The 22,569-nt window shown below is 40.2% G+C and overlaps 1 protein-coding gene across 3 annotated transcripts in view; it reads right to left on the reverse strand.

The window, feature by feature from the left end:
- The window catches only part of dennd1b (DENN/MADD domain containing 1B), a 154,378-nt gene that overhangs the window by 39,152 nt on the left and 92,657 nt on the right, over positions 1–22,569 (reverse strand). For all 3 annotated transcript variants that reach the window (XM_054789327.1, XM_054789329.1, XM_054789330.1), the window contains 3 exons: positions 19,607–19,707; positions 15,198–15,243; positions 13,492–13,593 (listed from right to left, as the gene is read on the reverse strand). In XM_054789327.1, the coding sequence (XP_054645302.1) occupies positions 13,492–13,593; positions 15,198–15,243; positions 19,607–19,707 (249 nt within the window). The remainder of the gene's footprint in view (positions 1–13,491; positions 13,594–15,197; positions 15,244–19,606; positions 19,708–22,569) is intronic.

Raw genomic sequence — 22,569 nt, forward strand, 5'->3', positions numbered from 1 at the left:
TAGACGATTTTCACTGATCTTTTGAGGCACACAGAACATTGTGTTCTATAGCTATATAAAAATGGAACCTACCAAAACAAATATTAGACTCCTGTCTTTCATCAGAAAAAAAGGTTGTTTCTACCTTTTTCCATTCTTTCTTTAGTAATCAGCAGTAGAACATAGGTAAGTTTCAGGAAAATATCAGTTCCTGACTAGAAAAGGGAGAAAATCAGGCTTTTTGTGAAAAGATACATTTCAAGCATAACTATAACTGTGAAAAAATTTTTTTTTTGCTTTTGTGACAGCTCAGATATTTAAACAACAATCATGAACTATTTAGAATTTTCCCATTTGGAACTGAACTGTGTGTGCATGTGTGTGCACACGTGTGCGAGTGTGTGGGTGTGTGTGCTCAACAAACATGAGTCTTAGTTTCTTCATTTAAAACTGGCCATCACTTCATCAAAATAAAATAATGTAAATATTTTATCCCGGCCAGCTCCTCTCAAAATCTAGACAGCGTAATAATTACATCCCAACTCGCCTCCAGCCTCCACCCTTTACCTTGCAATTAGAACTACTTTTTTCATTCATCACGCAACATTCTTCCATCACCCTTTCTGACATACTGACAGGTAAGCGACTGAGGCCAAATGAGGCTTGAGTGTCATGAGTAGCAATTTAATGAAGATTAAGAAACATTTACGATTTAGGTCCCGCACTGCAAAACAGAGCGAAATCCACCCCCGGTGGCATCGCAACTCGCGGTTGAGTGATTCATGGGCATGTTGAGCTCCACTATGTTCTCACGTGTCCCGCGGGAGCTGACAGTGCACTGCCAGCTTGCGCTGCTGATCAGTAAGAACACAAACTGTAGAAAAATACGTGCTTTCACTGTTAAGTCCCCAAATACCAGAAAACTCTCCAACGACGGCACAAAAAGTTCGCCTCCTCCCCTCCTCAGTGTGGCCACACATCTTGACCAATGACATTTGCCTATAACAGAAAAAAAGACGAGGAAAAAAAAATATCGGCTCCCAACGACGCAAAATTGGCTTTAAGATGGAAAGAATTTGTTCATTTTACGTGCACTTCTGCTGGTACAGTCCAACATTTAGTGCAATTTACTGTATGCATGTGTGGAGAAAAACAAATTTACATTCACATTTAAATCTGAAAAAAAATATCCAATAGTGGCCACTCATATTGTACAACTGTTAAATACACTCCACATTTAAAAAGTCAAATCAACAAACTCCTAGAGACTTCACTACTCATTTAATGTGTCATCTTCATTTTAATATTTTATTTTTATTTTATATAAACTGAGTGATACTGTCCTCTTACAGTGTGTGTGTGTGTGTGCATATCACCTTTATAGACAGAACAGCTCAGTAAAATCAGTGTCACGTATCATATTTGTGGGAAAGAGAAGTGAGCGGATATAAAAGCTGGAGCTTTTGTCCATCAGTAAAGCAGTCCACGCCCATTTTTGGTATTATTTGACAATTCTAATCAGAGCCAGCCAAATAAATCATGGTGTGAAACGGCAGCGATACGGAGACATTGCGGTCTGGATGTCTGCAATTAGCCAATCGGGGAAACTTCAGGGAGGAGAAGCAAAGTGTTCAGAGAGCACAGGCGGAGGATGGGCGGAAAGGAAGAGAGAAAGAAAGAAGACAACAGAGAGATGGAGAGAGTGTCAGTCTTAAACTGGGACAAAGACAAAACGAGCTGCGTTGATTCGTCTCTCCTGGGTTTCCTCACTCTCCACAACGTCCCCGTGCTGCCGTCGCAAATGCTCCAAGGCATCAAACAGAAAGTTTATCACGGTTAAATTAACAAGTGTCATCTCCATATTCACTCATTGTGCTAAATGCTTTTATGTTTGTGTAAAGCTCTTTCAAAAATTAATATTTCATGTTTATGTGCATTTTCAGATATTTTTTTCCCACCCTTGCAAATCATTAAAATATCTTTTTTTCTCCATATTTGGTGGTGGTGGTAGGGGGGTGAATCAAAGGGAACACAATGTCAGTCTAAGTGGGGGAAGCATACCCCAAAGACTGTCAGACAAGATGGGATAGCTGGGTTTACTCTGCATAGAGTTGTGTGCAGCTGCTTTGAACGGCTGAGAGCACTGCGTCGGCAAACACTTTTTAATGAGGTGGGGACACAATCGGTTGTGTTTTCTTTCGCAATGGTAGGGGTGAAAAAGTTTGATTTAAAAGTTTTAACTTGATTAAAAATTCCTCCTATGTGACATGCGGGTGCGGGTGATCAATCAATTACATAGAACAAATACATAAGCAAAGCATGAAACATAGTAGAATATTGGTTTAGTCAAGAGAGAAGAGAGCAAAGCCCCGCCAAGGATATGCTCCTTTTGCATTTCACATAAAAAATGCGTGTTTGGTAATTGGAGTTTGACTGTGGCGCCTACACTGCGATCATCAGGTACGTCTCCACAGTAATGGTTCTGTCAAACTAATTAACTTCTCCAGTTTGAGTGAAACTAACGAGACGCGTACCAGCATCAGAGGAAGGCCAGGCTCTACAGGTGATAACCCTATTTGGCAGTGACATTTTTTAGTGTAAAGTCACAGTGGCGGTGATGAGATCAAAGCCAGGGAGTGCCCCATTGGGTCCAATTAGAACTATTGCATTGTACAGGGAAGAGGTGGCGGCAGGGGAGGGGGAGTGGGAGGCTTGGGGAGCGAAAAGAAAACTGTTGAGTTATGATATTCATAATCTATGCAGAGAGGCCTTTCCAGTCCAGGTCTTCTCCCCATAGCTGTGATCTTTTCAATTTACATCAAGGGAGGACGGTCGCGGATGAAAGCGGAGCATCCGAGGCGCACAGCCCACAGAGGGCAGACATGGGGCCTCATTAAGGCCCAGCCCAGCCAGCCCCAAACAGGGTTTGAAGTGCGTCACATAAAGAGCATGGGGTCAAAGGTCAGACAAAGAACAGATCTCCATTTAACTCTCCAGCTGGAGATGGTAATTAGCAGGTGCAATGATGATCCCTGTCTGACTGTAAGGGATGATACCACACATCAGACATCTGTGTGTGTGCACACGCTGTGATGCATTAATATGTATACAAAACAGGAGATATTATGCGAAACTATTCCAGTGAGATGTGACGTGTTTCAAACAAATCCTTGGAAAGTCTTACTGAGATATTGATCTTGACTTGTTTTAATTAACGGATTGGTGTGCTCCTTTACACATTTTGATACATGTACTGCATACACACACAGCTAACAGCGTGGACCGTATTTTCCCAACGATAAGTTGCTCCGAATAAGTCGCATCAGTCAAAAAATGCGTCATGAAAAGGAAAAAAAAACACATACAAATCGCACTGGACTATAAGTCGCATTCATTTTGAATATTTTTCAAAATATTCAAGCCCAAGAACAGACACTTAATCTGTTATTGAAGTACAAAAAAGCACAGAGAACAACAGGCCGAACAAGTGGTCGGTATGTTAACGTAACACATTAGAAGTTCTTAAGCTACACAATAGCACAAAGATACATACCGGGGAGGCTGAATATGGTAACATAACAAGCCAGCAAATCCAACAGGCAAGTTACCGGTAAGCAAGACTTTAAGTTAATGTTGCGGTTCATTTTTTCAGGGGTACAGGAGCAGCATAGGGTTGTCGACGGTACCGCTCCCTCCTTGTTTAATGTCAGTCAGTAGGAATTAACATTTAAAATTGATCATCGAAACAACAGGCTTTTATGGCAGGCTTGAATTAACTCACAACAGCCATAATAATCCCTAATAAAAACACAAGCTACTGACTCGGCCGTAACCCATGGCAAGCTGAAACTCAGCTCTGAAACCCCCGACCTCACTTCCTGTCTGCCACTCACTCTCCTCCCCTAAGGAATACATCTATAGCAATATGCACGCGCACAAGTCTTATTTATGTCTTAAATGGCTTATTTACTCTTTTGATGTCTACTATATTGGGTAATACAAGTGTAAAGGTGACTATAGGGCTGTTAGTTCATGTCTAGAGGGCTCTAATAATGTTAAAAACTGTATTTAGAAGGTCATAAACAGGTTTTCTATGCTCTTAACTATATAAATATTCTATAACTATATAAATATTCCACTTAAACATCAGGAATCCTACGTCGCAGAAATTGACTTATCATAGTCGGGTCCAGAACCAATTAACTGCAATAGAGGAGGAATTATGGTATATGATAATGCACATATACAACAGAGCATGGAAAGTTTTAGGCCCTGACCACACGGGAACGTTCCTGAGTTTGAAAAAAAGCCGCGTCCATACTATGCCGGATTAGTAAACTGTTGCACCCAGACGAGAATGAATCAGAGTGAAAACGATGTAATACACAAGCACACCTCCGTGTGGCGCTGTGAGCAAACACGCGGAACCACGTTACACACCAAACCATAGAAGAAAAAAAAAACACATGCGCATAAGTCCGTCATCTTCCGCTTTTCAAAATTTACGAGAAGTGGAATTATTTCTGCGAGTCATTGTGGAGTCTAAGACAACAAAATATGACAATGTGGACTGGAGTGAGTCATGTCCATAGAAATATTCAGATATTATGTTTGTTTGTCGTCGAAGCCCACTTCTAGTCACTTCTGACGGCGACGAGGTGGTGGTGATTCGGTGACGTCATCATTTTCGTATTGCCTGTATGCACAGCAACAACAAACAGGCGTTCTGAGATTTTCCCACTCTGGAAGTTGTTTTCATAAAATACCGTTTCAGGTTACCCAGAACGCCGTTCCCGTGTGGATGAGAGGCTGAAATGATAAAATACTTTGCCGTTTTGACCAGAAAACATTAAATTCAGACAGAAAAATGATCACAGGTTAACAGTATTGTTAATATAATTGACAATCAGGCTTTCCATAAACTTAATGTAGGAGACTGTCCAATTATTGTAGCTATACTGAATGTATGTGGACATACAATCGCATACATTAAAACTTAATATATTTAGATATTTCACCAAATTTAAAATCATTCAGCCCTGACATGTGTCTGTTGCTTAAAAAAAGTTGAGTTCCCAAAAAAAAATAAATCCCAACAAAAAAAAAATTAAAACCTCCAAATGTTTTGTTTAAGATTCTGTCCATGGAAAGAAAGCCATGGGGACGCAATTAAAGAACTACAAAGAAAAAAAAATAGCTATGAAAATCTCCCACTTTCTTTTGATGTGCTGCAGTTTGAACTGTACGCGCGCACACAAGTATGAACAAAGACACAGAACCACCATGTCCCCTTCACACATGTACACAAATACATCACACTCATTTCAACTCCAAAATGTATTCATTTATTTCTATTTCAAATTGGAGACATTTGACGGACTACATTTGACGGTCAAATAGTCTCATGTTTTCAATCTGGTCTTTGGTAGGATTTGATGAAGTGACAGGTTCAAATAAAGACGTGCTGACATGCAAATGTTAGTCTCAAAGCATGGCGATCTGCTGTAAAGTACATCCGATATGATGCACAAGTCGGATGAAATGAGTCGGAGAGGAAAAGGGGGGAGGAAGAGGTAGTTTGTGTGTGTGTGTTTCAATAGGGCCATGTCATTGCCATGAGATTTTCCCTTGTGTGGGGATACTTTGTCAAGCTGACCTCTTAAAGCAGCTGAGCGGCTGAGTTTTGCATACATAATTAACTACAGTTAAATGTCATCTCTTGCGTCGCTGAACCAACGCAACGGGTGACGCCGCGCTCCTTTTTTTTGACTTCTAATTCCGAGTGAACCCACGGCGCAATGTGAAAATGTAGTGCAGGGCCAAGAGTAAATGCTTCACTGTCATTTAAAACATTCTTAAACTCTAAATGTATTATTGAAAGAAAGAGCAGGGGGGAAAATACACAAAAGTAAAAGTCATCATTGGACATCACGGCTGAATGCAAATGTGCGCGTTTGCCTGCTGTCGAGTGCAGATGATGATGAAGATGTTGTTTTCGGGGAGCGAACACCAAATTAAAGGCGCAAATGTTTGATTACGTGTGCCAGGTGATCTCAGGAGAGGCGCGCAGACACAACCTCAGCCCCCTCATTCATTTGTAAACCTCCAAACAGAGGCTTGAAATACAGGAAGTGGGAGTGTACGCTGTATATTTATGCCTTGATTGGGAATACAAATGATCAAATGCACGTCGGCTCGGAGTGTATGGGTACACGGTGTCAGCAAAGTAGCGAGAGGAAGAGAGGAGGAGAATAGAAGGAATTAGGCTGTGATGTGAGAGCAACTGAAAATATGGATGTAAGATACATTGTAGCACCTCACCTTGAATATGAGGCACAGAAAGAATAATACATGAAAAATTGGTTGGAGATCAGTTGCCGGGATCAAATAAAGATCGGATTCAGTCACATACTGTTTGTTTTCAGAATTAACACTCCTAATTTGCTATTCTTGGATACTTTTAATGACTCGCAAAGTAAACAGCCCATGCAACCAAAAGCCAATTATAAAGTTATCAGTACAATGTCTATGCAGAGGAGGAGCGGTGTACTGTATCTCCATCTCGATCTCAAAAGAAGAAGAAGACACCAAAATACCTTGATCTTGCAGCAAAAATTTACTTCTTTTCTCTTCAGGATGCTTGTCAACACATTGATTTTACTGACACAAGCACAGTCTCAGTGCAATTAATATTGTTTATCTATGCAGATAAACTCCTCCAACTCCATTTTTTCTCAAACATTTTCCAAAACTATGGAAAAAGTCAATAAAAACAAAACTTGAAAAAGACTTGATGCAGCTGGAAGTCTCCAGAACGCCACAGCAACATAAGATTATGCCAAATACAATATTAAGAAACACATTTAATTTATTGATTATCATCAATAGGTTATTGCTCAATTTGTATACATAAATTACTGATAAATGTAATGTCACCTATTTAATGTCTCCGCTTATTCAAATTTATTTATATTTATTATTAACAATTTTTATCACTTTTATTACATCTTAATCATATTTTATCCTTATTTTTCAAATGTTCTTTCTTTTCTGTAACACTGCACAAGTTTTATAGCACCCTTATTTTAACTCCTATTGCATCTGGACTTTTTCTAACACCTTCCTTTGTTTTCACACAGGAAGTGAACAAAATGTAAATGATAAAATGTAAGCATTGTATTGTATTGTAAGTGTCAAAATGTAAAAGATATGGTGTGAATGAATTATCAGTGCTAGATATGGAGAAGGCGTGGGATTAAAGAATCTCTGTTTCTTCCTACTCTTTTTCGGAAATGCTGAATTGTGCAAATGCAACCACATGATGTTCCTTAATGCAACTTATCTGAAACAAATAAACCATACCATACCACTATCAAAACTATAACTAAAAAGCAACAAAAACGAATGTGTGTATTCATAGAGTGAACATATGAATTTGGCAAAGATGAAAATGATTATAGAAGACTTGCATCCTTTTGTGTCCTATTACAAATTACTCCATCATTCAGATCTTTCCATTTTTTTAAGCAAACGGAACTGCTACTGGCATGGTAGCATTTGGGAAAGTCAATAAATCTAAAATATTATGTGTGAAATTGTGGGGAAAGACCATTAAGTGGGCGGGCAGTCATGGAGCCAGTGTAGGGGTCCCGTCTGAGGAAGGACGGCTAATTCGGGACAACTGTGAACTCTGAACCTGCTAAAAGCGGGACCACTGGTCAGCCGGCCCGTATAATAGAGTCCACATGTGCTCACAGCCTGCGTCGCCTTAATTAGCGGGATCTCATAAGGTTTGCTTAAATCAACATCAGAGTGCTTGGTTTTCGCTCTTAGTTCCACTGGAAATAAGACATAAAAATCTCGCCTGTGGCCTAAAGCTTTGAATCAATTTCACTTTATTTATGGATTCACACAAAGTGACACCGGGCTTTTAAAGTGAGAATAATACAGCGGGCTTTGGAGAGAAATGAAGGGCGGCTTCAGTGGCTCGCAAACAATGTGTGGCTGCTAAGCTCAGGCAGAGAATCACTCAGCATTAATCAAGACTGCGGGCCTCTGTTTGACAACACAATGCCTCAAACATCCCCCTGTGTGTAAACACAAACATCAAATGCCACGTGGCATGTCCTCATCGCTAACAAGCTGACAAACAAGAGACCTGGAATTCCACTTAATTAGTACCTGCTCGCTTGCTTATTAATCCACCAGCCCCGGTGAAAAGATGAGCGCAGGCAGCAAAAAGCAAAAAATAGGACTGGAAACAACAGTCATTTGCAGTGTTAAATATATTAATGCCGATGTAGTTTCCGTTTCAGGTGGTGTAATTTGACATGACGTGCAGGCTATGTTCTGTCATTAGTCAGGAAAAACGGTGAGCAACGGATCAAAGCAAAAAAGGCTCAGAGTCTGCCACTTAATTTATCACACAGCAAAGACAAAGGCTTCCCTCTTGGCTTCTGTCGCTTATCAAAAACCCTGACTTGGTGTTATGACAAACTCACTTTTCTGTTCTCCATTGCAAAAGGAAAGGTGCATGAAGGCATGCGTGAGGCATGGGTTTGATGTGGAGGTTCCCAGGAACAAAAATGACCAGGCTCTCTCTCTCCTCAGTAACCTATGACCTGACAAATGTATTTCATATTTCATACTGGCAGTGGGATGTAAGCGAGGCACAAAACAATACTAGCACAGGGGACTTCAGTTGTTGAATGTCCCTGAGGTTGCACAATTTGTAATTGCACAATTTGTAGTTGCACAATTTGTAGTTGCACAATTTGTAATTCAAATACAAATTTGGGGAGAAAATATGCCTCTACTGTAAAATTGAACTGCCCTTATGAATGCCATGCAAGACGTATGAGAAACTCCCGAGACTCCAGCTGAGCAATCAAAGAAATGATTCTGTATGTGAGTTTGGCTTTGTCTTTGGCTTTTTGCAAGAAATTGACTGCTACCATGACTTCATGCGAAATATCAGCACACTGTGCCAAACCTCAGCACACCTTGGGAGAGCTTATTACAAAAAGTATTGCAGTATTTATTCTGCAATGTGTTAGAAGACAGAAGGCGTTCCAGGAGTCTGTCATGCTAATTAACGAGTGTGAGGTGACAGCGGTAGATACAAAAGGTAACTATTTTTTGTGGATTTCCGAAGTTCCTGTACTTCAGCAATATTATCTGTATGAAATTGTGTGCGTGTCTTTGCAAACACCACATCAATAATGACTTCCACTGCAAATTATGAGTGTGACGATTCATTCACTACATCGATTTATATTTCTACGATTCAACTACATCCATCTAGGTTCTCAAGTTTCCAGTCAGGACGACATATTTATTGATCTAACATCATTTAAAAGGTAATCAATCATTGAATAGATAGTAGGAAATGAAGCATTGCATTTAAGCACAGCAGGTTTTACATAGATGAGCTTTTTTTTTAATCACTTTTAATGATAAAGACGTTAAACGTTACAGTCTTCCTGTCGTTGACGTCATTGTCTTCTGGGTACGCGGTGGTTATGGGAGTTGTAGTTGACCTGCGAAATAACAGTTGATTCACTTCATTCAGTATTCTAATTTAACTCATCTGGCCTTATTTGAAACTCCTTTTCAGTGACATTTATGGGGACAATATGCAAAGTAAGGACAATTTGTACACCTCTGGACGGTATGGTCCAGTAGGAGCAGTAGCAGTGACGCTTAGTGACGTCATCATCCAGCGCAGTGGGGTCCAGTTCAAAATACGAAAGGAATGTTACAAATGCCATCTCCTTATTTTAGTGATGCAAAAATCGAACATAGTGCGTACACGCTCGATTAGGAGAGTCTGTGGGGACGTCATTAAAAATGCAATTTTTTCATATGATATTGGGTGTATTTTCATGTGTCCACAAAAGTTAAGTCCAACTTTAAGCCTTTCAAACTCACGGATCTTCAAACTCATGGATCCGAGCTTCAGGACAAGATAAAAGGTATGTAGGATATTCACTTTAATTTCTACCTGTAGATGAAATTTCATTTAAATCTAATGGTGCAAAATATATTAATTTTTACCCCGGAACTTGTATGCACATGCAATTAGTAGTGAGGCGTGATTTCTTTAATACTTGGGGTAAAGAAGTGAATGAGGTGTCAAATTAAAGTTCAAGTCATGTTTTATCAGATAAAATTACTCACAGACTTAATTTGACATATTTGAAAATGTTGTAACATTCCTAACATGTGCGCTGCGAAGCCTCTGTCAGTGTAGTCTTGCTAGTTGCTGCACCGTTCTTTCAAATGGCTGCTCTGATCAGGAGGATTATCAGCCCCCAAAAAGACCCTGCTTCCATCGGCTGTACATTAGTACATTATTAAAGTAAATAATTCATCACGGCAAGCTATCGCACCCTCTGTTCATCCTGATTTTGTATTGCATTTTGAACATTCTGAGTGTTTTGTACTCATTGATATTTATTCTGAAGTACGTCAGCATTATTAATAATTTGTACCCGTTTCTCTTACAAAAACAAGGGGAATCTATGAAACTTCACCTGCACTGTCCAGTATCCAGGTATTTATTTCACAGTCACACTGGTTGAATTTTTGGCTAAAAAGTTACTGAATCGATTTAAAGTTACTGAATTGTTTTGGATCGTATCGTTCTAAATGAACCAATATTGTCCTTGAATCGTATCGGCAACCACGAATTGTGATACGTATCAAATCGTTACTAAACCAAATCGTTACACCCCCACTGCGAATCATTTTACAGGATGCAATTACAGTTCATACCAGAGCTGCTCAGTAAAACCATGATATTCCTGTCATGTCTTTGTGTCCTTTTTTTTCATCCAATATCCAGGATTATATCAGCAATCAAGAAGAGACCAAATGTTAGATTCATTTTATCATCAGAGAATCTTCAGGTCTTTAAGGGCAGGCTCAAGACTCACCTTTTTGATCTTTGATTTTACATAAAATGTATTATTTAATCATTTTATTACAGATATTTATTTGTATTGTCATTTATATCATCGTCATTATTTGCTTTATTCTCTTATTGTATGCATGTTCTAATGATATCATGTTTATTTTTAAATCTTTATGCCATTTTTACTCTTCATTTGTAATCATAGTGCTTACTATTTGTATGTGTTTTATTATTTTTATCTTGAGGAATTTTATGAATTTTATGTTGCAGTGTTCCTCAGAGAGAGGCCTCTGCATCATGGTTATATCACCACGGCCGCGGGTGTCCCCCGTGTCAGTGTCCCAGCGGCTGCAGTCTGGTGGGCTCCTGGTGCAGATGGCTCTTGTGATAGTGTTTCCTTACCTGGCTCCTCTGTGCTCAGCCTTAAAATTAATCTGTGTGGGTGTGTGTGGTTATGGTGTATGGGTATGGGAGAAGGACTATCAGAGGGCATTGTTTTTAAACTCTGTACATCAAGCACTTTGGGCTGTATTTTATAAAAGCTTGAATCGATTTGGTAAATTAATTTGTATTTGATGGAGGGATAAATATTTGATCCCAATGCAAAATGTGGCTTCATAATCGGTGGACAAAACCTTGTTGGCAGAAACACAGAGGTCAGATGTTTCTTGCAGTTGATCATTATGGTTGCACATATCTCAAGAGGCATATTGGTAAGAGAAACAGCCCCAAAACACCACGTTTCCACCTCCATGTTTGACAGCTGGGATGGTGTCGTTTGTGTCAGAGTCAGCATTTCTTTGCCTCCAAACACGTCCAAACGACTTGATTTCTGACTACACCACATTCTCCCAAGCCTTGTTGGAGTCTTTGGCAATCTTCTGAGGGGCCTGTTCATGTGCCTTCTTGAGCAGGGGGGCCATGCAGGCATTGCAGGATCTCAATCAATTACTGTAAATGTGTGTTGCTAATGGTTTTCTTGGTGACTGTGGTCCCAACACCCCTGACGTCATTAACCATCCCTTCCAATATAATTTGGGGATGATCCCTCACCTTTCACAGAATTATCCTCACCCCACAAGGTGAAATACTGCATGGAGCTGCAGGCGAGGATGACCGTTATCCTGTATTTTTTCCATTTCCGAGCTTTTGCAAAAACAGTGGTCGCCTTCTCACCAAGCTTCTTGTTGATGGTCTTGTAGCCTATTCCAGCCAATATTGTCTCTGACGTGGTTTGACTGCTCTTTGGTCTTGCCCATGGAAGAGACTGTTTCTGTGACAGGTGTCTTTTATCCACATAGCGATTACCTACTTAAAGGGACAGAACTAATTTGTGTCTGTGGAGTTCAGAATGCTTCCTGGTTGGAAGAAAATACTTATTTCTCATAATCAAAAACAAATTAATTTATAATCTGTATTTTAAGTTTTTTTTCCTGGATTTTTGCACAATCTTTCTCTCTCTGTTACAATAAACCTACCAAAAAAGTTTGCAAATGTTCCTAAGGGGGTAAACTTGCAAAATCAATATTTAATTTCCCCGGTGTATATTACTACAATTACTTTTATAATAATGCAAAATGTAGCAGTGTTGATGTCTGACACAGACAAAAGCTAGGTGCTATACATGAAATTGCATTCCATTCCATTAAGTATGCAGGTATTCATTGGTAGTAAATTGAGAAGCACTGTAAAGGTGGGCGTTCTGAGGGAGTTCTGTGGCGTGTCATCTGCTGGGTAGTCTATTGAATTATATACAGAGGCTCTGGCCATAGAGTCTATAGTGTTAGCAGTGTGGATAATAGTGTGTCTGCAAGCTCAGTGGGGGCTCCCGCGCCTCACAGTGGAGCTTTAATACACACAGTCTGAAAACAGCTAAACAAACAATCCTGCATCAACAGAGACAAGGGAAGACAAGCTTGTGTATTGCTTGTGTGTGTATGTGTGTGCGTGCATGCAGTAAATGTGTGAGTGCCCCTGACGCCGGTCACTGTTACAGGAAGTATCTCTGCAGCATCATTGCTCCATTAATTAAAGAGACAACGCGCTGGCAGGTGGCTTCACTGCCCACACCGGTAATTGGCCCCCTTCTTCCTACTCTCTCCCCCCTCGAAAATCAGCCGTCACTGCCTTTTCTTCCCCCTGCCTCGTTCCTCCCTCCTTTCCCTTGCTCTTAGAAACGTGCCAGTGGGCAGGCAACAAGACACGACTTGGTGAAATAATGATAAGAATGGATGGAGATGAAGGGAGGAGAGTTGCACGTTTTCCCACAAGTCTCTGATGGTCAGGGAATGGTGTTCGCCTTCAAGCATTGTACAGCGCAACGGGAGTTTACTTAAGACAGCTGCAATCTGAGGGGCCAGTACTGCAGTCATTAATGATGTGGGGAGAGGGACAGAACCATAGGTTGACAAGGTTGGCTATATGAGAGAGTGGAAGACAGCGGTTTTACTATACCTCGTTGTTGTTAGGAGACAATAAAGAAATACAGAAAGTCAGTAAAAGGTAGGTAAGTATATGTGTGTGTGTGTGTGTGTGTGTGTGTGTGTGTGTGTGTGTGTGTGTGTGTGTGTGTGTTTTAGTGTGTGCGTGTGTCTCACCACATCACTGGGAAGGTTGTGCAGATCGTCAAAGGGACTCTCCAGTGTGTTGGTGTCCACATTCAGGATGACCACATCCTCCAGGGACCGACTGCGTACTCTCTACAACAAGAAAAGGTCCAGTATTACCAGACCATTTTCCACTAGAATTCAGTATAGAACCTTTCTGACCATTGCCATTTACTAACTGGACTAAAGGGATTCTGCAAAAGTCGACACTCTGGACTGTGCCAAACATTACATTCTTTTTTTGGTTTGTTTTGATTGGGTGGATGATTTGTGCCATGAACAGTAAATGTCAGTCATTTTTTGTGAATGATAAAAGGCAAAAAGGACCCTGATGGTCAGCAGGAAAACACAGGATACAAATGAAATGTCCCATATTTTACTAATGTCTTCAAATTCACTGTGTGATACCTTTAAAAGCATATACATTTCATTACTTGAAGAATGGAATCTCTTTTCAAAACTATGTTGAAAGTATTCAATTAATATGAGCTCGATAAAGCCAAAACTATAAATTATGCCTCTGTATTCTTATTCAATTGTACTGCACTCTCTCTCTAAATTATTATGACACACCTTTTCATTCACCTGAATTTTGGTTAGGGTCAGATACAGCTTTTGCTCTGCTGAAGCCACTTGAGTTAGAGAAAACAGCAGCTAAATTTAAATACTACAGTCACACACATTTACTATTAACAATGAAAAATTACATGTAGTTAGTATAAGAACAGCTTCACTGCCCCCCCCCCACACACACACACATATTGAGCGCATGAATTGTTCATTCTCCTCAGCAGCACCAGAACCTCATGCATCAACAACAACTCAGTGATGCTGCGCTACACTGTATGCATCCTGATGGCGACAAACGCAACAATTATTTCAGTGTGATGCAGGATACCGGCAGGTGTGTGTGCTTGTATGTGTGTGAGTTTGGAGGGGGGAGGAAGCATAGTGTGTGAATTTCTAGTTTGTCACTTTTGTGACAGCCTGTGCAACGGAGGCTCACATGTTGATCTGGACTAATTATGGAGTGGCAAGAAAGGGGGTCTGTCACAGATGCAGAGTGTGATAAATACTGCCACCGCCACAACTGTCAGACAAATATCACACACACGTGCACGCACGCACGCACACACACACACACACACACACACACGTACTAACACCTACACACAGGTGCAACCGTGCACATGCTTACAACATGCGCTCAGACAACAGCCATGGTGACGTCTTGCCCCACCAAACAACACAAAGCTTTTCAACAATGGAGGGAAAAATCTCTTTGTTTGCAGGTGCTTTTCCTGCTTTTTCCCTTCTCTTTTGAGCTTTCGGCAAAAAACAGAACCAACACAAGACAGACAGAGGGACAACATTCTGTCCAGTTTTCCTTTTCAATTAGTGTGCTAAGTGAACTTTATTTTATTTTGTACCGGAACGAGCAGAGCGTTAAAGAATGAGGAAGACACTAATCGTATAGAAAAGTAAGTGGAAACTTACTAATGTAATCTCATTGTTACTTCATTTACATTTTTTTTTCCAAGCAAATTCACTAACGTGAAACCTGGAGCTCATTAAATACAATATATTTGGTGAAAACTTTTTTTTCCCAGATGTACACTTCACAATTCTGCATACACATACACATAATGATGCATAAATATTTGCATGCACCATTTTTCAAGGATTAACAAACATACCTCCAGTAGACTAAGATGAACTCCCACAAAGTATGGCATGGGGGCACTGCAGATGGAGAGGGAAAACAAATCTATGAGCACTTGACATCACTGGTATTCAACTTGGTATAGTAACTTTTACACATTCAGCTAAAACTTTAAAAACACTTTTAAAACAGTGAATTTATTGTATTTATGAAAGGAAACAAGCAATAGTCAGTGTGATCTATCTAAAGCCTAGATAGTACATACAGTAGAACCTTGGTTTTTGCATGATTCGTTTTTTGACAACAAAGTATTGCTAAAATAAAAATATGTCTCGTAATGCCGCACAGTGCGCTTAACAAAATAGTCCGTGGAATCAAGTGCATCAAACAAAGCATCCACACGTTGGTGACTTAAGTCTCTGCGAAGAATGGATAGTAGTGCTTTTTGAGTTGACACACTATAGACAGATTCAAGCCAGGGAATCATCTTTATTGTGTGTGGGGGTGCTTTATTTGCTCATAGAACGGACACAGAACAATGAACGACTTCATATTTGTCTCCTTTCTTCCTCCTTATAAGCACAGCACGCCGTGCTTTGATGAGGCGTTGCAGCGCACTGCGTATTTTTGAGTGTTAGAGGAATCTGTGCTTTTTTTGGGGGGGATGCGGCTGCAAAAAAAGTTGCAAGTGCCAAAACTTTTTTGATAACAAAGTTGAGAAACACTCTAGACTTCAAGAAATAGGTTGTTGCAAAGAACAAATTTAGCATCCATTACAATGACATTGTAATGTAAAGGTTTCTGGGTTAACACAGGTTGCAGAGGGATTGGTTCAAGGGAGACACTAGTGCTGTGCGATATGGACAAAAATATATATCCCGATATAGGCAATTTAATATCCCGATAATCATATATATCACAATATCAGGCTCGTTTGGCGTGCGCCTGTTTTTTCTTCATTTTAACGTCACAACATTGGCGTAATATCTGTGACTTGCGTGCTCCTGTTTAGTGACATGTGTGACATCAGTGAGGTTGAGTCGGCTGCTAGCCTGCGTCAGCTCAGTTTCAATGAAGTTGGAGTGTTTTTAAATGCTTTTAAATAAAGACAATAAAGTGCATCCACCTGAGTCTCCTTAACCACCTCCTTGATCACTGTTTCACTTTGAAATCCAAACCAAAGCCAAACAATGCCATTCCTCTTTCCACTTTCTGGCACCAATTCCTCTTCGGGTTTTGTCGGTTTCGGTTCCAGCTACTGCTAAAACAGTGGCTTTGCTTCCGTTACATTCGCTGAGCTATACACAGCCACGATTCCATCTAATCCACCCCCCCTCCCTATACTCAAAGTGTTCACCAGCAAGTCCATCCACCCATCCATCTTCTATGCCGCTTATCCACACTCGGGTCACGGGTATGCTGGAGCCTATCCCAGCTGACTTCGGGCGAGAGGCGGGGTACACCCTGGACTGGTCACCAGCCAATCGCAGAGCACATATAGACAAACAACCATTCACACTCACATTCATATCTATGGACAATTTGGAGTCGCCAATTAACCTAACATGCATGTTTTTGGAATGTGGGAGGAAACCGGAGTACCCGGAGAAAACCCACGCGTGCACGGGGGGAACATGCAAACTCCACACAGAGATGCCCAACGGAGATTCAAACCCAGTCACCAACAAGTCCTCAATAAAAATAAAAGTGATTTATCAATTGCATTGGTCATATATACTGTATATACGGTATGTTGTACGTATTTCACTTTCTGCATTTAAAACTATAACTATTCTCTATATAATGTGTTTTTTGTTCACATTTTTGGCTTTCTGGAACAAATTAATTGGATTTACATGAGTTCGTATGGATAAAATGTCTTCAGTTATACTTTTTGGTTCAAATTAATGATGAAAACCGAGGTTCCACTGTATCATACTCTATGCAACTTGGGAAAGCATGTGTCACTCTGTTTATTTCTAAAAAGGAACACCACCGACTTCAAAGACTGTAAGACATAATAACGATATAGCAGATATTTTACAATCAATAATTTATCATCTACTACAACTTCTGTGATGTCTGTTTTAATTCACAGATCAACAGCGTTGGCTTCATTATTCCACCTCCATTGCTTTGTTTCATCTGAAAGAGTTAATAAAATATAGATCCAATATGTTTCTTGTCATCGACCAGTAAAATTATAGAAAAGACACTAGGAAAGGATGAAAAATCGTTCTGTTATTATGTTAGCGTAATGGAACAATGGTAATATGCCCTGCATACATTCACAAAACTGAACTCAGTTGATGTATTCATCTGCATCACCTAGTAAAACCTAATGAGCGTTTTCTTTTGAAAACACTTTGCTTTGCATGGAGTTTAGCTTGTGATCAAAGTAGAGGCTTTCCATTTAAGAGGTTTCACAAAAATATAGAATAATTACCACATAGGAATGTTATGCAAAGTACCCCCATTTTCAAGGGCTCCATAACATTTGGGCAATTTTTGGATGTAATTGTAAATATAACCATAATTTTTAATACTTTGACAAAAATTGTAGTCGTCAATGACTCTGTGGAGTACGTCTGCAATATGTATGGACCTAACTATAAAATAATATAACTTAATATAATAATTTTAAAAGAACATGTTGAATGAGTAACAATTGTGAGCCAACTGAAACTAATTTTAAGACCGTTAACGGCCCATACTTTATTATTAAATAGTGTTGTGTCAGAGCATTTCTGCTCAGAGGGATTCAGGAGCTGTCGGCTCATAACTACCCTAATACAACACAGCAACACACAGCAGGCCAGGAGCTCTGTGTAATGTGACTAAGATATGACAATCCCGTCCATCAACAAATATGCACATGCACACACCAGCATATCCCGAAACACAGATGTACTGTATGGACTCATCATATAATAAAATGTAATTTTTGTAATCAATGCTTGCATGACAACCCCGTGATTGAATCAACTGCTGCTGAGTCTTCACAGAGTGTTGAAAATCACATTTTACAGTCAGTGATGAAGGGCTTCTGAAAGCAGATGCGTCCCTCATGTTAAGGTTGTGCGCACTATGAGCTATCGCAGCTGATTGGAGAAGAAGGCAGATGAAATCCACATGCGTACGTTTGCATTTGGCCAATGCAGATGTCAGGACGAGCTGTTACATCTTCTCATTCTTCTGTTGTGCTTCGGCGTTTCCCAAACATTCATTTTTGGGTCCACCACAAATACACTTGGTGGTACCTGTTCGTCCTTGCACCTTCTAACTCGGGTTGCACGATAAGTAACGGGCTGATGTGAGGAATTATGATGTCATACCGATAAATCTGATAACATTAAAAAATAGCTCAGATGACCAATTTTTAAAAAATGCTGCAATGAGGCGAGATTACCCATACTATAGGCGGGTTAACATGAGCAAATGAAGCGCTCTTTGTCTGTGAAATGCTGCAAACGGCTGGTTGTAACATCCCCTGAGCTCTCTTGTAAACAAACATGGCATCAATCGTGTGGGACTTCTCACTGTTTCAGAGGAATACATTTCGCCAAATGATCTGCAAACATTATGCGATGAGGGGGAGAAAAAAATCACCTGAAATGCCAGCATCGATACAACACCTAGGGCCCAGGGCTTGTTCCTATGGAAGCGGCGTTTGAGAAGTGCAGCCCTTTACCATCGTTGAAGATACCGGCATTTGTCAGCGAGTAAACCTCTTGAAGCCACGGTTTGAACTTCCCAGCCACCGCTATTTTTTTTTTATTTTTATTTTTTATGTTTTGTTAATACTAGTGATGTCATGACATTTGGACAAATCTACAGCTACCGTTTGTCAAATCCACCTTTGTTTGTGTTCACAAACTAAACTTTAATCATAATTAAAAAAAAATAATAGATAAAAGTTATCAGGAAGCAAAAGTTATCTTTATCGGCTTGAAAAAAATGTATTGTGCATCCCAACTAATAACGCACCTGGTCTGCCAGAGAATAAGAGGACAGAGCAGGAATAATCAGTGTTGCCAACTACGTTACTCATTTAAAAAAAGGAAAAAAGGGACCAGCGACAAATTGAGTGGAGAGTAACTTGGAGACTCTGAAATGAAAGCATGTATTGGTCTCCTCTAGGAGCAATGGGTGCTGCTGTGGGCCCCCGCCCACATCTACAAGCACTCACACGTCGCTCAGTTTTGTTTGTGACATAAAAAAAGGACAAAAACAAGCGACAGATGACAGTTCATGTGTAGTTCTAAACATATTTGTTGAAAATTACGTCGTTCCCCCACCGCTGCCACAAATAAATTGCTGTCCATAGATTGTGTGGATGGGTGGTGGACGCTGAAGATAATTTCAAGGCCATGAGTAATGGAGCAAGGTGATCCGCACTGTATGTTATGTTCAGTATGCTTGTGTGAAGGTGACGAGACATACCAGCAGTAGTCCAGAAGATGCGGGGGCAGCACAGGGATGAAGATATGCTGCCAGTACATTGGAAAGAGCAAAGCAGCTGCGCCGTGGACACATGCAGTTAACTAGAAAGTGAGAGAGGACAAACTCAAATGAATTGAAAGAGCGCACATTAAACAGTAGTAAATATTAGTAGATACACACCCCCTGTTGTACTTTTCCTTTACAATGCACTGAAGAATGAAATTCAGTTGACAATTTAATTTCACGTTTATTATTGTGGTTGTTAGAATTGCTTTCTGCAAACAAGCACATCAATAAGCATATTGTTTAATTGAAACCTCTCCGATGGTGTCAATCAAAACCGAGCTAACTATCTTTGTAAAGGAAGATTTTTTTTGATACAGTTCTTGCATTAGCAGGTGCGCATGACCTGGTGACCGGAGTGTATGTTAGCGTTTTATGTTGAACATGCAACCTTAAAGCTGTCATTGAAAGAAGATCAAGCGGTTGTCAGCAGCCTGTCTTGCACCTTTGAAGCAAAATGATGGAAACAAAAAAAAGAGATATAAAAAAGTACTACAAAAGCTGACATGAAGAAAGACTGCTGTTTGCTAAAATTGTCATCCAGCTGACTCCTCTATAGAGATTTTTTTTTTATTATAAATGTGTGATTTTTATGTCAGATGATGACTATATGTATGTTCTTGACACTCTTACAATAGGGAGTATTAGTACCACTTAAAATTGTTATATAGTGTGAGAATATTTTTTTCAAGAAAAATAAAGTTGTATTATGAGAATAAAGTCATAATTTTATTGAGTCAATGTCAAAATCCACACACTTAATCACAACACTTTGATGGCTTTTTTCTCACAGTATTTCAACATTATTCTTGCAATTAGGAATTTATGCTCAGAATATTTCACCTTTATTGTTGTAATTAGAATTTTCCTACCATAAATGTATGCCTTTAATTCCTTAGTGGTAGTCTTTTCTTTCTTTTCAATTTGGCCCTTTAGGACACTGATACAAGGATGAGCTTCAGAATGAACTGCTTTTCAACTCAATGCCACAAACACAATAGCAGCAAAGAACACTTCTGTCATTCGTCATACAAATAAAAATAAGCAAAGCTGGGACAACAAAAAGAAAAAAAGTGGAATAATTAACCTCTTTTTTTAACATATAATGAGGTGCAATCAAATGAAGATGACATTGCTTTTCAAAGGCGCTCAGCTCACTATGCAGTCAAACCAACACTGCACATAAAATTAAAATCATTGTCTCCCATTGTCTTAGAGCACCCCCCCCCCACTTGACACAGCGTCTCATGGAAACCAAGCTAAAGTAATGACCTGCAGCACACACACACACACACACACACACACACACACACACACACACACACACACACACACACACACGGCAGGGGAACGAGGCGTTAGCTCATCCCCCAGATTAAAATAACATGATTAAATATGGAAAGAGAACAGAGGTCTGAGGGGCTCCTGTGGGACTTCATTAGGGCAAATTGCCAAAGAATGAAACATGAGTTAGCCAAGAGAGACTGCGGGCTGGGCCAATACCACCGGGACCCCGGAGCAGCAGCCGCTGTTATACTGCTACAGCTTCACAGTCAATGTGTGAAGCGGACACACACTGTCTCACGCACACACATCTACCAGGAGACCCTCTGCTCACTCACACACAAAGTGTCACAATTGACCGGCCAAAAGCCAAAACCACCGCTGCAAGATAAAGTGTTCCCCCCTCCTCCACTTCTTGCAATGCAACTTCACATCAAACCAGAATATCTGAGAAACTGAGTGTGTGTGTGTGTGTGCGTGCGTGTGTGAATGTGCGTTAATGTGCCTCCCTCCTTGCGTGTTTGTTTTAACTGCGTTCATTTTTCCTATCGACTGGGAAAAAAAACATTTTATTTGTTGTCTGCGTACAATCTCTCATCCAGCCAGTCCCACAATAGTTAAGACTTAATCAACATTTAATTGGTGTCTTGCTCTGTGCATCTGAATATGCATATTTCCTCTGCCTGCCGTCTTCAGATGCAACACAACAATGCCACGCTCCTGTCAGGATGAAATCCCTCGCAAACAGTTTGGCTTCTTTTGTTAATTCTGCGAGTAAATCAATCGCATGAATATTAATGTGGGAAAGTGAAGCACTCGGTGGAGGAGTTGCTATCAAAATCATCGCATTCTTTTTTTTTCCCCCTCCAAAGTGATGATAAAGGGCTATTAATTTGTGATGACGAGAGGTCAGCAGTCTGACTGTGGGTTTATACACACACACACTCACATACACACACACTAAGTGGAGATCCAACAGGCGAGTGTATTCCTCCTCTGGGAGTGCAAGACAAGCTCTAGCCATTCACTGGTACCAGGAGGTAATGGCACAGAACACCTCGCTAACCAACTCCAATTATCTCCACCAGGCCTCAAGGTGAGCCCCCCAACTGGCGTGATTTATTCGCAGGTTGAAAGGGAAAAGAGGAGTCTCTCACTCTTCTTCTTCCTCACACCCAGTGGATGGTTGGAGGGAGGTACCTGAGAATGGAGGAGGATGTAACTGAAACTGAGATAATGATTTATAATTATTTCATTTGCTATCTCCAAAGAGAGATACCTCACCTCAGTAGGAACGCCGGGACAATAAAGGGCATGCTTGCCTCTGTGATTGCAACTTATTAAAGAAGTTAAGATCTCCACACATTGGAGAGTCAGCATTCACAGCCCTGCAAATTTGCGGATTTTTGGTCGTTTTTTTTGTCCTCCTGAAAGGTTGTTTTTTCCGTAGAGAACACATCTCATTCGCCGTAAGTCGGAAATATTTTACATACACGTGACAATACAGGTCAAATGTACGGCACTGTTAAAAATCCCAGTTTTTACATGATTATGTCGTCACTGAATGTTTTTTCGTCAAGCTTTGACATTTCACACTTTGTTCGCCGCTCCTTGAA

The sequence above is a fragment of the Dunckerocampus dactyliophorus genome, chromosome 10 (genome assembly GCF_027744805.1).
Source record: "Dunckerocampus dactyliophorus isolate RoL2022-P2 chromosome 10, RoL_Ddac_1.1, whole genome shotgun sequence".
Lineage (NCBI taxonomy): Eukaryota > Metazoa > Chordata > Actinopteri > Syngnathiformes > Syngnathidae > Dunckerocampus > Dunckerocampus dactyliophorus.